Genomic DNA, 16,911 nt, shown 5'->3' with positions numbered 1-16,911 from the left:
GACCTTTCGTTGCTCAAAAAGGGGTGTCGTAGCCCAAAAATGAGCTACCTCATAGGCCAACCACATGTCGGGTTTTTAATTTTTATTTATTTTTGTACCTTTATTTACTAGGCAAGTCAGTTAGGAACACATTCTTATTTGCAATGATGGCCTAGGAACAGTGGATAAGCTGCCTTGTTCAGGGGCAGAAGGGCAGATTTTTACCTTGTTAGCGCGGGGATTCGAGCTTGCAGCCATTTCGGTTACTGGCCCAACACTCTAACCACTAGGATACCTGCAGCCCGGGTTTGATTTAGACATTTCACGAAAATGTAATTAGTTATGTCTGATTTTCTGGTCCACTGTGGCAAAACGAACTCAGAATGTATCTGCAGTTAAACATTTATGAGATACCATCTTTGATCAATTTGCCATTATGTTTGTTTGGACTGTTTTATGTGGGTTGGTTTTAGTTGCTATCATTACCTTGCAATTTCAAAGACTTTCCGGACACCCTCACACATTAGAAGGCAATTGTTGCGATTGAAAGTGTGAATGAGAGAGAGAGGTGTCTGGACTGCATTGAGATTTGTTTTGATTTTCCTTTGAAGTGCAGAAGTTGTGCCTCAAGAGCTTGTAATTCTCAGAACAAAGTGCCACCTGACTGACTAATGAGGAAGCTTTGTAGGCCCCAACCCCAATCCCCCACCACACACAACTTCTCTCTCTCTTTCACTCTCTCATTTCATCACTCTATTGCTTCTCTGAAACAGAAATGAATTCATCAATCCTTAACCCCCACCACACACACACCTCTCTCTCCTTCTCTCGCACCATCACTCCTATCTCTCTCTCTCTCTCTCTCTCTCATTCCATCACTATCCCTTCTTTGAAATGGAAATAAATGCATAAACTTTCTAGACAAATGTGGACTCGGATGCTGTTGTTCTGCAGATTAAAAAACATAGAAGATACATAGAGATACAGCACCTACCCAGACATTTGACCATCCCACCGGCTCTCACTTTCTTTCTCTCTCTTTTTCTCGCTTTCGATTACGCATTTTAAATTCCTTCTTTTGTTTAGCCAACCCCCAACCACTACCAAGAGCATTGGATCTAAACTCCCTGCTACCCGACAAGTTCCTTATCCACAATAAAACATATGTCCCGACCCAGGTACTTGGGGGGACACGATAACAATCATAATAGCATGTAAGTAAATGTACAACATCGCTTCTGGAAATGGACTGAAAGAAGATGATTTCTCATTTTACAAACAACTCACTCATTCTTACCTCTCTTCAAAAGGGAGACTATTCAAGGTTTCTCAATAACACTGAAATACACTGAGTATATCAAACATTAGGAATACCTTCCTAATATTGAGTTGAGCAGCGTTTCAGTTCTTGACATAAACCGGAGTACCTACTGGCACCTACTACCATATCCCATTCAAAGGCCCTTAAATCTTTTGTCTTGCCAATTCACCCTCTGAATGGCACACATACACAATCCCCGTTTCAATTGTCTCAATTGTCTCCTTATTTAACCTCTCTCCTCCCCTTCATCTACACTGATTTTAAGTGGATTTAACAAGTGACATCAATAAGGGATCATATCTTTCACCTGGTCAGTCTATGTCATGGAAATAGAAGGTGTTCTTAATGTTAATGTTTTGTATACTCAATGTAGAGTTGAACTTTGATGCATGTCGTGTAGTATTCTACCTGGTTTCCCCCATTTCCCCCAACTGTTTTTAACCTTCAGCAGTGTATGGTTCTGCTTTTGTGTTCTCATAGTGTGAGATTATCTATTCACTTTTCTCCTGTAGCACCACTGTTGTCAAATGTATTGGTTGAACCAAGGTTGTAGAACAAACACAAATGCAGCTTTTACAATTAGAGTTATTCCTTAACAAACACACAGCATTTCTGAAAATAATCTTAGGTATGAGTGTTGGTTGTCACCCGTGTATGAAAGACAATGCCTGCAATTAAGTCCTGCTGACTGAGGCTGTCGTAATATGGACACGGTACTCCTGAATAATTTTGGAATTACTATATGAAACATGCAATTATGTAGAAGGTACTTCCCTGGCTCGGAGGGAATTGTGATACCTTTATTCATACCTTCCTCCCAGCCCTGTGGACTTCCTCCTTTCCTTTCCATCCTCTCGTTCCCCTCTTCCCAAGGGTTCTCCGCCACCACCACGCTCCACGTGAAATAAGGGTTATATTCGGGGTACGGGCGGTCACATGACTTCCTTTTTCCAGGGCACCCGATATCTAAAGGGAGAAGATATACAGTCAATATATGGCATGTAGCAACTATGGACAAACGATGTCATAAGCCATAAATACAATGGCTGCATCTCAAGTCTTCAGTGGCCTCCTTCCCCTTGCCTTTTCTTTCCAGCACTGATCTGAATGGACAGGATGACAGTAACATGACTGGAGGCCCACGGTTTGTTGCCCTAAGTCAGTTTGGATCAAGGAAATGAGGCAAGTGGAGAAAGCTACTTTTGAGTATTGACATCACAGGAGGTTGGTGCAACATAATTGGGGAGAACGGGCTCCTGGTAATGATTTCAGCCGTCATGATTATTTCCTCATTCTTGATGGCATCAAAAGTTTTAAAAACGATTGATAGGAGACCGAATGCAAACGGACCACCATTTAATTGGCCCCCATATAACACTTACCAGTGGTGTAAAGTACTTAAGTACCACAAAAGTAGTTTGGGGTATCTGTACTCTACTTTACAATTTATATTTTTTACAACTTTTACTTTTCTAAAGAAAATAATGTACTTTTTGCTCCATAAATTTTCCGTGACACCCAAAAGTACTCGTTACATTATAAATGCTTAACAGGAAAGGAAAATGGTCAGATTCAAACACTTATTAAGATAACATCCTTGGTCATACCTACTGCCTCTGATCTGGCGGACTCACTAAACACACATGCTTCATTTGTAAAATATGTCTGAGTGTTGTACTGTGCCCTTGACGATCGATAAAAAAAAACAATTGGGCTGTTTGTATTGCCTAATAGAAGTAATTTGAAACGATTTAAACTTTAACATTTAATACTTAAGCATATTTTTGCAATCACATACTTTTGATACTCAAGTATATTTAAAACTGAATACTTTTAGACTTTTACTCAAGTAGTATTTTACTGTCACCACCGATAAATCCACTATAATTGAGAATTTCAATAAGCATTTTTCAACGGCTGGCCATGCTTTCCACCTGGCTACCCCTACCCCAGTCAACAGCACTGCACCCCCCACAGCAAATCGCCCAAGCCTTCCTCATTTCTCCTTCTCCCAAATCCAGTCAGCTGATGTTCTGAAAGAGCTGCAAAATCTGGACCCCTACAAATCAGTCGGGCTAGAAAATCTGGACCCTTTCTTTCTAAAATTATCTGCCGAACCCCTTTTACTAGCCTGTTCAACCTCTCTTTCGTGTCGTCTGAGATTCTCAAAGATTGGAAAGCAGCTGCGGTCATCCCCCTCTTCAAAGGGGGGGACACTCTTGACCCAAACTGCTACAGACCTATATCTATCCTACCCTGCATTTCTAAGGTCTTCAAAAGCCAAGTCAACAAACTGATTACCGACCATTTCGAATCCCATCGCACCTTCTCCGCTATGTAATCTGGTTTCAGAGCTGGTCATGGGTGCACCTCAGCCATGCGCAAGGTCCTAAACAATATCTTAACCGCCATCAATAAGAAACAATACTGTGCAGCCATATTCATTGACCTGGCCAAGGCTTTCGACTCTGTCAATCACCGCAGACTCGATGGCCTTGGTTTCTCAAATGGTTGCATCGCCAGGTTCACCAACTACTTCTCTGATTTAGGTCAGCGTGTCAAATCGGAGGGCCTGTTGTCCGGGCCTCTGGCAGTCTCTATGGGGGTGCCACAGGGTTCAATTCTTGGGCCGACTCTCTTCTCTGTATACATCAATGATGTCCTGCTGCTGGTGAGTCTCTGATCAACCTCTACGCAGACGACACCATTCTGTATACTTCTGGCCCTTATTTGGACACTCTGTTAACAACCCTCCAGACGAGCTTCAATGCCATACAACTCTCCTTCCGTGGCCTCCAACTGCTCTTAAATACAAGTAAAACTAAATGCATGCTCTTCAACCGATCGCTGCCTGCACCTGCCCGCCCGTTCAGCATCACTACTCTGGACGGTTCTGACTTAGAATATGTGGACAAATACCTAGGTGTCTGGTTAGACTGTAAACTCTCCTTCCAGACTCACATCAAACATCTCCAATCCAAAGTTAAAACTAGAATTGGCGTCCTATTTCGCAACAAAGCATCCTTCACTCATGCTGCCAAACATACCCTCGTAAAACTGACCATCCTACCGATCCTCGACTTTGGCAATGTCATTTAAAAAATTGCTTCCAATACCCTATTCAATAAATTGGATGCAGTCTATCACAGTGCCATCCATTTTGTCACCAAAGTCCCATATACTACCCACCACTGTGACCTGTACACTCTCGTTGGCTGGCCCTCGTTTCATACTCGTCGCCAAACCCACTGACTCCAGGTCATCTACAAGACCCTGCTAGGTGAAGTCCCCCCTTAGCTCGCTGGTCACCATAGCAGCACCCACCTGTAGCACACGCTCCAGCAGGTATATCTCTCTGGTCACCCCCAAAACCAATTCTTCCTTTGACCGCCTCTCCTTTCAGTTCTCTGCTGCCAATGACTGGAACGAACTACAAAAATCTCTGAAACTGGAAACGCTTATCTCCCTCACTAGCTTTCAGCACGAGCTGTCAGAGCAGCTCACAGATTACTGCACCTGTACATAGCCCATCTATAATTTAGCCCACACAACTACCTCTTCCCCAACTGTATTCACTTATTTATTTTGCTCCTTTGCACCCCATTATTTCTATCTCTACTTTGCAAATTCTTCCACTACATATCTACCATTCCAGTGTTTTACATGTTATATTGTATTTACTTCGCCACAGTGGCCTTTTTTGCCTTTACCTCCCTTATCTCACCTCATTTGCTCAAATTGTATATAGACTTATTTTCTACTGTATTGTTGACTGTATGTTTGTTTTACTCCATGTGTAACTCTGTGTTGTATGTGTCGAACTGCTTTGCTTTATCTTGGCCAGGTCACAATTGTAAATGAGAACTTGTTCTCAACTAGCCAACCTGGTTAAATAAAGATGAAATAAAAAAAATAAAAAACAACTGTGTGACTTTCACTTTTACTTGTTGTTTTTATAACGCTTATCGTCTGGGGAAGGAGAGGAGGACCAAGGTGCAGAGTGGTAAGTGTTCATATTTTAAATATTTTAATGAACACTGAAAAAGCAATAAACAACCAACGAACAGTCCTGTAAGGTGCAACATAGCACTAAACAGAAAATCACCACCCACAAAACACAATGGAAAACAGGCTACCTAAATATGGCTCTCAAACAGGGACAACGATTGACAGCTGCCTCTGATTGAGAACCATACCAAGCCAAACACAGAAATAGAAAATCATAGACAAACTAACATAGACAACCCACCCAACTCACGCCCAGACCATACTAAAACAAAAGACAAAACAAAGGAACTAAGGTCAGAACATGACAGTTTTTGTATTTTTTTCCTTCACTCAAGTATGAAAAGTGGGTACTTTGTCCACCACTGACTCTTACAGAATTTCCCAGTGGACGGGGATATTGTAAATTTAAACAAAGCCTATTGAATGACAATTTGATCTTAACTAAAACAAAATAATTCATAATGAATTAACTTTTTTTCTGAACACCGCAGATCCCACAGCAGATCCCCTTATTGTATGGGACTCTTTTAAATGTACTTTTAGAGGCCATTCAACACAATACTTGTCACGCCCTGGCCTTAGTTATCTTTGTTTTCTTTATTATTTTGGTTAGGCCAGGGTGTGATATGGGTGATTTATTGTGTTCCACTTGTCTAGGGGTTTATTAGATTTATGGGGTTATGTTCAGTTTAGTTGTCTAGGTAAGTCTATGGTTGCCTAGAGTGGAGCTCAATCAGAGGCAGGTGTTTATCGTTGTCTCTGATTGGGAACCATATTTAGGCAGCCATATTCTTTGGGTATTTTGTGGGTGATTGTTTCCTGCCTTTGTGTTTGCTGCACCAGATTGGGCTGTTTTGGTTTTGCCACATTTATTGTTTTGCAGTTTGTTCATGTTTAAGTGTCTCTTCTTAAAATACCATGAACTTCAACCACGCTGCGTTTTGGTCCGCATCTCCTTCCCAGGAAGAAAGAGGGGGATGACTGCGGCAGCTTTCCATACCTTGGGGATCTCAGACGATATGAAAGAGAGGTTGAACAGGCTGGTAATAGGGGTTGCGACAATGGCGGCGGATAGTTTCAGAAATAGAGGGTCCAGATTGTCGAGCCCAGCTGATTTGTACAGGTCCAGGTTTTGCAGCTCTTTCAGAACATCTGCTACAACTTCCACGTTATGTGAAACCGTGGCAAAATGCATAGAATAAAAAAGGTTTTACCAGATATGGTTCATCCTGGTCAGACAGGTTTTTTACATGGACATAATATATGACAATTACTTGAAACAACTCTTGATTCAACAGTTTTCCAATTTAAATGATTTTACAAAATTCAGAATGCTATATATATGGGGCATACAACAATCTCATCTCTGTAGATTTTGCTGCGAAGAGACAGAATCACTAGATAATTTATTCTGGTATTGTCCCTATGTAGCTTGTTTCTGATCACAGGTTCAGGAATGGTTAAATAATCACATTCACTTAAAATTAACGTTACAAATAGCAGTGTTGGGCGATTTGGAAAGCCATAGTCAGTCAATAAATAATATAATAATACTCGTAGGAAAGGTTTTCATCTTTCGCTCACAATCTGTGTATACTATACGATTAGAAAGGTAAAAATGCATGTTATGTGATTGCTGTATTTAAAAGTACCTTGTATGTAGAATGTGTATGTGAAATGTGTACGTAAAAAAACTAAAATATTTGTGTCCTCCAAAAATTGTTTCAAAAAAAGAATGAAATTATAGTAAATGACTTGTGTAATTATTGGAATCGTAACAAATACATTAAACACATTTCCAGGTGTTTGACGCCATTCCATTTGCTCTGTTCCGTCCATTAAGTCTTTCTCCCCACAGCAGCCTCCTGTGACTGACATGTACCCCATGTAGAAGTGCAGAAGATAAATGATGAGGATGAAAATTCTAGATGAGAGGCATGTTGTCTCGAAAAGAGAGCTGTACTGTAAGCCTATCTGTGACTGTTTATAATGAGCTGTGAGACCAGCAGGCTTTGAAAACGATTGTTGGAAAAGTGAACACAAAGACATCAGTTAACAGCTTCAGAAATAATTTAATTTGTAGCGCACATGGCAAGGTAATCCACAGGGGTTGAGATAAAATTGCTGTTTTCAAGGGGAGGTTAGCCTGTCACTATTGAGTTTTGAAACAATCCGTTGTTATTACAATAATATACCATTCAGAAAAGTATCACTCAGACAGATAATTGCACAGTAATGGTGCACACTCTCTCCCTCCTTCCTTCCTTCATTCATTCCCTTCCTTCATCTATCCATATATTCATTGTTCACTACCGAGAGGATGGCCACCAGCAGAGAAACAGATGTTCCTGTGGCTTCGGTAACTGACAATCTGTCTTTGAGCGTGCTCTATCAGTTCCAGATTGATTCTCAACAAAAATCAAAAAATGTGTGCAAGTATTCCTTTTGCCAAAACAACCCTGCACCACCCTTCCAGAAAGGCCAGTTCCACCCTACACCATTGGGCCCCTTCCAGAGAGGACAGCTCCACCCTACATCACCAGGCCCCCTCCAGAGAGGCCAGCTCCACCCTACACCACCAGGCCCCATTCAGAGTGGCCAACACAACCTTGCACCATCAGGCACTTTGTAGAGTGGACAGCAACCCCACCTCACTACCCCCCATGCTAACAGGACAACACCCCAATCAGCAGAGACCAGCAGTCCAGCAACACAGCTATGCAGAAGAGACATGAAGAATAGAGCACCCTGCTGCAGCCGGGCTAAACCAGATAAGGAATCAGATGAACATAATCTGCAAAAAAAATCCATTAATTCCTTTTCTGTTATTATCAGAAATAGGATTATTGAAATAGAACCTATAATGATTATCAATTCAGTTTGAGATAAGCAACCCAGGAAAGGGTTAAAGTTAGCTCATATAAATGTTCTGAATGTAGCCTCAGAAAACAAGTTCATTAGATTTATAATTTGCTAATTTTAGATCATTTGAATATATTAACCATTTCTGAGACTCACTTAGACAGCACTTTGATGATACAGCAGTAGGAATTCAAGGAAATAACATCTATAGAAAAGTCAGGAATGTCTACGGGGGAGATGTTGCTGTACATATTCAGAGCCAGATTCCTGTAAAACTCAGAGAAAAGCTAGTGACATGAAGTAGAAGTGCTGTGGTGGCAGGTTCATCTGCCTCATCTGAAGCCTCTTCTTTTAGGGTGCTGCTATAGAAAGCATCTGGAGAATTTGTGTGAGGTTAGGTCTAATGATGCAAACAGAGAAAAATATTTTCTGAACATTGACTGGTTTTAATTTAGTTGTCCTCTCAAGAGGAAGCGTCTAACTGTGACTCATGCCTGTAACATGGCCTAGGGTATCACTCAACCAACTAGAGTGTAAACCAGTAGTGTTGGATCTGTGACATCCACTTGTATTGATCATATCTTCACCCATGCTGCTGCGCTTGCTCCAAAACAATATCAGTTCCCATTCTTATTGGTGACCATAACATTGTGACAATAAAAATGAGGGCCAAAAAAAACTAAAGCAGGGCGTAAAGTTATTTATAAGAGATCATTCAAAATGTTTTCTCTGGAATCTTTTGTTGAAGATGTAAATCACATACAGTACCAGTCAAAAGTTTGGACACAAGGCTGTTTATTTATTTGTAGAATAATAGTGAAGACATCAAACTATGAAACAGCCCATATGTAATTATTTAGTAACTAAAATAGTTTTAAACAAATCAAAATACATTTAATATTTTAGATTCTTAAAAGTAGCCATCCTTTGCCTTGATGACAGCTTTGCACACTGGGCATTCTCTCAACCAGCTTCACAAGGAATGCTTTTCCAATAGTCTTGAAGGTGCTGAGCACTTGTTGGCTGCTTTTCCTTCACTCTGTTGTCCAACTCATCCCAAACCATCTCAATTTGGTTGAGGTCGGGTGATTTGATTGTGGATGACAGGTCATCTGATGCAGCACCATCACTCTCCTTCTTGGTAAAATAGACCTTACACAGCCTGGAGTGTGTGTTTGGGGTAATTGTCTTGTTGAAAAACAAATTATAGTCCTACTAAGCACAAACCAGATGGGATGGTGTATCGCTGCAGAATGCTGTGGTAACCATGCTGGTTAAGTGTGCCTTGAATTCTAAATAAATCACAGACAGTGTCACCAGCAAAGCGCCACCACACCATCACACCATGTCCTTCATGCGTCACAGTAGGAATAAAGATCATCTGTTCACTTACTTTGTGTCTCAGAAAGACACAGCGGTTGGAACCAAACATTTCAGATTTCCACCAGTCCATTGTTCATGTTCCTTAGCCCAAGCAGGTCTCTCCTTCTTATTGGTGTCCTTTAGTAGTGGTCTATTTGCAGCAATTCAACCATGGATGACTGATCAATTTATCAATCAAATGTATTTCTAAAGCCCTTTTTACATCAGCCAATGTACAAAGTGCTATACAGAAACCCAGCCTAAAACCCCAAACAGCAATGCAGATGTAGAAGCACAGTGGCTAGGAAAAATTCCCTAGAAAGGCAGTAACCTAGGAAGAAACCTAGAAAGGAACCAGGCTCTGAGTGGTGGCCAGTACTCTTCCGGCTGTGACGTCATTGGCCAAGATGTTCAAAAGTTCATAGATGACCAGCAGGGTCAAATAATAATGATCACAGTGGTTGTAGAGGGTGCAACAGCTCAGCACCTGGATTCGGTCTTATGTAGCAACATTTTAATTAGACTCAGTAGACTCAGAGCCACAACATGGTACATCATACACTGCATTTGAGGAAACAATGGAAAAGTAATTCTGCTTTGAAAGTTGATCAACTCACTTTTGAGAAAACTGTCTTTCAATGTTTTGGTACTATTATTGGAGAGCCCTCTTTGTCTACACCCATTCAGCATTGTTCACACCCTCTTAAGCCTTAGCCCCACCCATCTCTTTAACTTCTTACCGACGTGGTTCCTGCACAGGAACACCTCAGCGGAAATGTCAGAGCGCCACCTATAGTACTATAGTATAGTACTCGATAAATCTCAAACTTTCATTAAAACACACATGCAAGGTACTGAATTAAAGCTACACTCGTTGTGAATCTAGCCACCAAGTCAGATTTGTAAAATGCTTTTCGGCGAAAGCATGAGAAGCTATTATCTGATAGCATGCACCCCCCCAAAATACCAAAACGTCACCTAAACAACAGATTTTGCGGTAGCCGGCGCTACACAAAACGCAAAAATAAAATATAAAACATTCATTACCTTTGACGAGCTTCTCTGTTGGCATTACTATATGTCCCATAAACATCACAATTGGGTATTTTTCCCGATTAAATCCGTCAAAGTATGTCCAAAATGTCCATTTATGAATGCCGTCTGATCCAAGGAAAAGTCACCTTTACGAGACGCAACGTCACTTTTTAAAATTAAAAAAGTTGCCTATAAACTTTTACAAATCACTTCAAACGACTTTTGTAAACCAACTTTAGGTATTAATAAACGTTAATAATCGATCAAATTGATCACGGGGCGATCTGTATTCGATAGCAGCAAGTCTTGAAATCATCGTCCATTTTTTTTACTTTCATAAGTAAGTGCCTATACGTCATCCCACCAAGGATAAATGTGCTAAGAAATGCCAGTATTGGCGACATCGTGTGGAAGCTGTAGGCGTTGTAAACGGAACCGGATCTATTTCGCCTTAGACAATTCAAAGACTGGCGGATGAATTTTTTTTATTTTTTTTTAGGTGAACAGTTTCCCCTGGGATTTTTACTCCTTAACACGCTCTGTTATAGCCACAGACATGATTCTACCAGTTTTAGAGACTTCAGAGTGTTTTCTATACACACATACTTATCATATGCATATACTATATTCCTGGCATGAGTAGCAGGACTTTGAAATGTTGCGCGATTTTTAACAAAAAGCTGCGAAAATTCGCAGCATCCTTAAAAGGTTTTAAGGGTTGATCTGACCGTTCTGTACTAACTTTCCAGCTACTTCCAGACATCTAAGAGATGTTCAGAGCTCACTGAACATTACTCGCCTTAGCAGAGCTGGTTAGGCTGTTATGTTATCTGCAACTATGCTGTCAGATTGTCCCTTCGTAAATTCAGAGCTTTCACGTTCACACTGGATGTTCTGCCCAATAAGTAGGGTTGTGTCGAAAGCTCTGACCTCACAATGACATTCAAGCACGCAAGCTAACTGAAGAACTGGCTAATATTGGCTAGCTACTTCCAGACACATAATGAGAGAGCACCCCACTCAGCCTGACCATTTTACTCACGTTAGCAGAGCCGGTTAGGCAGTTTTAATGTTATCCAAAGTGCTGGTGACTAACTGTGCTTCTGGCAACAATTGAATGACGGTTTATTGCTGACGTCTACTGACACTGGACATATTCAACGGGTGTTTAGCGTTCAATAATTGATCAGTTATTGAGCTCTTTGGCACACTAAGACAAGAGTATTTTGATAAATGTAGCTAGCTAGATAGCTATCTAGGTAAACAATGAATCCCAACGCATGACGTAGCGTTACTTAGCTAGCTAGCTAACAGTACACTTTAACCTCGCTTCATACTCATCGCCGAATCCCCTGGCTACAGGTTATCTACAAGTCTCTGCTAGGTAAAGCCCCGCCTTATCTCAGCTCACTGCTCACCATAGCAGCACCCACTCGTAGCACGCGCTCCAGCAGGTATATCTCACTGGTCAACCCCAAAACAAATTTCTCCTTTGGTCGTCTTTCCTTCCAGTTCTCTGCTGCCCATGACTGGAACGAATTGCAAAAATCTATGAAGCTGGAGACTCACATCTCCCTCACTAGCTTTAAGCACCAGCTGTCAGAGCAGCTTACAGATCACTGCACCTGTACATAGCCCATCTGTAAACAGTCCATCTATCTACCTACCTCATCCCTATACTGGTATTTATATATTTATTTTGCTTCTTTGCACCCCAGTATGCAGTACCTGCAGATTCATCTTCTGCCGATCTACCATTCCAGTGTTTAATTGCTATATTGTAATTACTTCGCCTCCATGGCATATTTATTTCCTTAACTTACCTCATTTGCACTCACTGTATGTAGACTTTTTGTTCTACTGTATTATTGACTGTTTTGTTTATTCCATGTGTAACTCTGTGTTGCTGTATGTGTCGAATTGCTACACTTTATCTTGGCCAGGTCGCAGTTGCAAATGAGAACTTGTTCTCAACTAGCCTACCTGGTTAAATAAAGGTGAAATAAAAATGAAATAAATAAAATAAAACTTGAAATTAAAATACTTTGTCAAAATTAGAGTGGAGTCTTTTGTTAAGACATGTAGCTAGCTAGCTAAACAATGGACCATAATCACATCTCATGACGTTACTACCCTGCATGAATCTGCAGGTAACTAACCAACCAGATTCTTTGGCTATAACTAGTCAAGCAAATGTGTGTGAGATACGAAGAATAAGATCATACACAATGTTAGCTAGCAACCCAGCCAGCTAACATTAGCTTGCTAACAGTACACTTGCAATGAAACCACTTTCTGTGTAATAGAAATGTGAAATATCTGAAAATGTAGCTAGCTAGACTGTCTTACCAGTATACATCATGGTTGGATGTGTCTCCTGTCTGATGCCATGCATGGTTGCCCTTAGTTTGAGGATGTAGTCCAGACTGGTGTTTTCTCCATCTCTTTAGCTGTCATACTCAAAGTCCACTGATGTCAAAGCTCGGTCCTCCAGATACTAGCGAGCCAGTCAGCTAACGTTAGCTAGCTAACAGTACACTTTAACTAGGTTTAAACAGTTTTACTAAGCAATACATTTTAAAAACAACATTCGACACGATTACCTAAACATACTGACCAGCTCCAATAGACAGTTGTGTGCTATATGGCAGACCAATCCAAACTCTTCTCTCGGCATGTCCAGCCCACTCATTATCTCAGCCAATCATGGCTAGTGGTAAGGTTCTCACTTTTTCTGTTGCTAAAACAACTAGGCCCTTAATTTAACAATTCTATTCGTATTTACAGATGGCATACACGTTTGATATTAAGGCACATGAAAGTTCACATGTCTGAGAAGGCATTTCTGCCCAAAAAACGTATTTTGCTAAAAAATATTTTTCATGTTCAAACGGCTCTCTTGTGAAGTCGTGAATTACGACATACGCATAGTTTCCTGAATCGGGTCACAAATGTCAGTTGGCTTTTCATAGCCGATCATTCAGAGTTAGGGACAGCAGGTGCTGTAGAGAGAGAGTCAAAAACAGCAGGTCCGGGACAAGGTAGCAAGTCCGGTGAACAGGTCAGGGTTCCATATCCGCAGGCAGAACAGTTGAAACTGGAGCAGCAGCATGAACAGGTGGACTGGGGACAGCAAGGAGTCATCAGGCCAGGTAATCCTGGAATGTAATCTAAGGTGCAGTCAACTCTAATGAACTGATTCACACAGTCTCCTCTGAACAGTTGATGTTGATGTGTCTGTTACTTGAACTCTGTGCAGCATTTATTTGGGCTGTAATCTGAGATGCAGTCAAATCTAATGAATGTATCCTCTGCTGCAAAGGTAACTCTTGGTCTTCCTTTCCTTTTTTGCGACTGCACTTGAAATTCTCCAGATTCACTGATCTTCATGTCTTAAAGTAATGATGGACTATCGTTTCTCTTTGCTTTTTTGAGCTGTTTTAGCCATAATATGGACTTGGTCTTTTACCAAATAGGGCTATCTTCTGTATTACCCACCCCTAGTGTCACAAACACATTCAGGAAACATATTCCACAAATTAACTTTTAACAAGTCACACCTTTAAATGCATTCCTGGTGACTACCTCAAACTGGTTGAGAGAATGCCAAGAGTATGCAACGCTGTCATCAAGGTAAAGGGTGGCTAATTTGAAGAATCTAAAATATATTTGATTAACACTTTTTTAGTTACTATATGATTCCATATGTGTTATTTCATAATTTTGATGTCTTCACGATTATTATACACTTGAATGAGTAGGTGTGTCCACACTTTTGACTGGTACTGTATAATAATTTATTTTTTCATTCTGTTTAGGCATATTCTTTGGCCAAATTAAGTTCCAACTGTAATGTTGTGTTTGCCGCAATATAATATAATTACCGTTAGGTCTACTATAGGGCTACATGCACTCAAACCATTAAAATAAAGAGGGTGAGATGCTAAACTTAATTTAATGATGCAATATAAGAATATTTTTGTATTTTCCCTATAAACAATGTCTGGCTTACTTTTGATATTACAGTAATAAAGTTAAGAAACTTGTGTGATGGTGTGGTAAGGCTATTATTAGACTTAGTTGAAGGCCTATGAAGGCAGTATGCGCCAGCACTCCTACAGGTGAACTTGAGGTGAGGGAGAATATTTAAGGCCTACCAGACAATATAATTATTATCTTTATAAAAAATACTCTGATAGAAAATGTAAGAATTAGCCTCCTTCTGTGCAGTAGTAGTCTATCTGACAAAGAAAAGATAAATGCATGTTGGTGTGGGGAACATGGCCCCAGCATATCTTTCTCTTGGTCTCGCTAATATAATACAGTGTACACTGAGGCCTATTTGCATGCAAAGTCCTGAGGCATTTAGCACTCAAGTCTCAGCTGAACCATGAGGTGGACAATTATTGTTTTAGGAAGGTAAAAACCAATAAAACAATAGGCTATGCATTTTTTTATATGCTACACATCCAAACACAACAAATAGTTTTTTGTAATTTGCTATAGGCATTTTTTTAAGGACACTTAACTGTGTTACATGGCCAATATTGCTTTTTTATTGATGGCACTGGCAGTGCCTGGTCTAAGGTTTCTTTTTACGCTCGGATCTGAACCACTCATTGAGCTAACTCTAGTTACCACTGGATCACGAAACTACTTCTTAACTTCCTTCATACTGGTCACAAACCACGTTTCAAGCCACAGTTTTTACGTGAGTAAAGTCATACTGTAGAAAAAAAATCACGACAGCTGTGATGGAAACAGGAAGTTTCAGTACAATTTTATAAATGCCGACAGATCATTTGTTCGTTTGTCATGGTGGGATCTTTTTGTGCCTGTAAAGTTAATTATGCGAGAAATGCCAGTGGAAATGGCGCTATTATGCACAAATATTGATACAACACTCATCATATCAATGTAAACTTGGAGTTACAAGATGATATGGTGTGTGGTCCTCCCACTACTGTACAACTCAGGAAAAGATACAGTTTATTAGGCTACAGATTAAATAAGTTGTGATGAACTTCACAGGGTGGTGAAGGTGCAAGGTGATCTTGGTGCTCCTTTCTTCCAATAAATATCGAGGGTCTTATTCTGGTGCCATGATGATCGATGCTTGACTGCCGTTTGACAAAAACAAATAATATCGCTCCATAATAATCTCTTCATGTAGACTAGCCTACCCGCACAGCCTAACCACACTGTATCTGCAAGCTGTAGGGTAGAGCACACATGCCAAGACAAGAGTATGCACATTTGCTATTTAACTCAACCGTTTTTCTGACAAAACTGTTGGTAGAGTTGAAAATGCAATGGAAACACATTAAACTTAATCAAAAAAGTGAATCTTGTCATCACTCACTGATTTATTTTCTGCAACAAGTTTGGTGGAAATACACCACTGGTGGGAAAATGTGCATATTTAATTTTTGTGTATTTCAGAATATTGACAATCTTTCGCCAATTGGATCGAAACCTTGCTACTGAGACATAAAAATGGTATCCACAAGTTAATTTGACTCTGGGGAAGGAGATAAAGGACTTCATTGCCAAACCCAAAATAATCCCTTTAAGGAGAGTCAATGTCATGCATTAGGCCTACTTCTGCATAAACACCTTCCTCTAAATTATTGGCATTTATTTTCTCCTAAACAAAATATTAGGTCTTCCATATAGAGAGCGACCATGTTAAATCAAATCAAAATGTATTTGGCGCGTGTAGAACTTACAGTGAAATGCTTACTCAAAAGCCCTAACCAACAGTGCCATTTTTTAGAGCTCTCTTGAATTTTTTCAACATTTTGTTAAAAATCGCGCAACATTTCAACGTCCTGCTACTCATGCCAGGAATATAGTATATGCATATGATTAGTATGTGTGGATAGAAAACACTCTGACGTTTCTAAAACTGGTTAAATCATGTCTGTGACTATAACAGAACGTGAACGGCAGGCAAAATCCCAAGAAAAACCTGGTCACAAAAAAAAAGAAAAAGGTATTCATCCGCCAGTCTCTGAATTGTCTATGGCAAGAGAAAATAGATAGCGGTCAGTTTACAGTTCCTACAGCTTCCACACGATGTCGCCAGTACTGGCAATTTCATTACCAGTGGAATGAAAAATAGGCACTTCCTCTCGTCGAGTACACAGGAGGAGGCTTATGGGAGAGACACAATGGACCATGATTTCAAGAGTAGCTGCTATTGAATACAGATCGCCTCGTGATCAATTTGATCGATTATTAACGTTTACAAATACCTAAAGTTGGGTTACAAAAGTAGTTTGAAGTGTTTTGTCAAAGTTTATATGCAACTTTTTTAATTTTAAAAAATGACGTCGCGTTTT

The 16,911-nt window shown here is 40.2% G+C and overlaps 1 protein-coding gene across 1 annotated transcript in view; it reads right to left on the bottom strand.

Moving 5' to 3' along the window:
• Positions 1-16,911, bottom strand: part of LOC139384404 (ALK tyrosine kinase receptor-like) — a 658,145-nt gene that overhangs the window by 342,937 nt on the left and 298,297 nt on the right. Inside the window, 1 exon segment of the mRNA XM_071129162.1 lies at positions 2,111-2,266. Within this exon segment, the coding sequence (XP_070985263.1) occupies positions 2,111-2,266 (156 nt within the window).

The sequence above is a fragment of the Oncorhynchus clarkii genome, chromosome 26, assembly GCF_045791955.1.
Source record: "Oncorhynchus clarkii lewisi isolate Uvic-CL-2024 chromosome 26, UVic_Ocla_1.0, whole genome shotgun sequence".
Taxonomy (NCBI): domain Eukaryota; kingdom Metazoa; phylum Chordata; class Actinopteri; order Salmoniformes; family Salmonidae; genus Oncorhynchus; species Oncorhynchus clarkii.
Note: the sequence above shows the minus strand (reverse complement) of the source record. Positions and strands in the feature narration are given on the sequence as shown.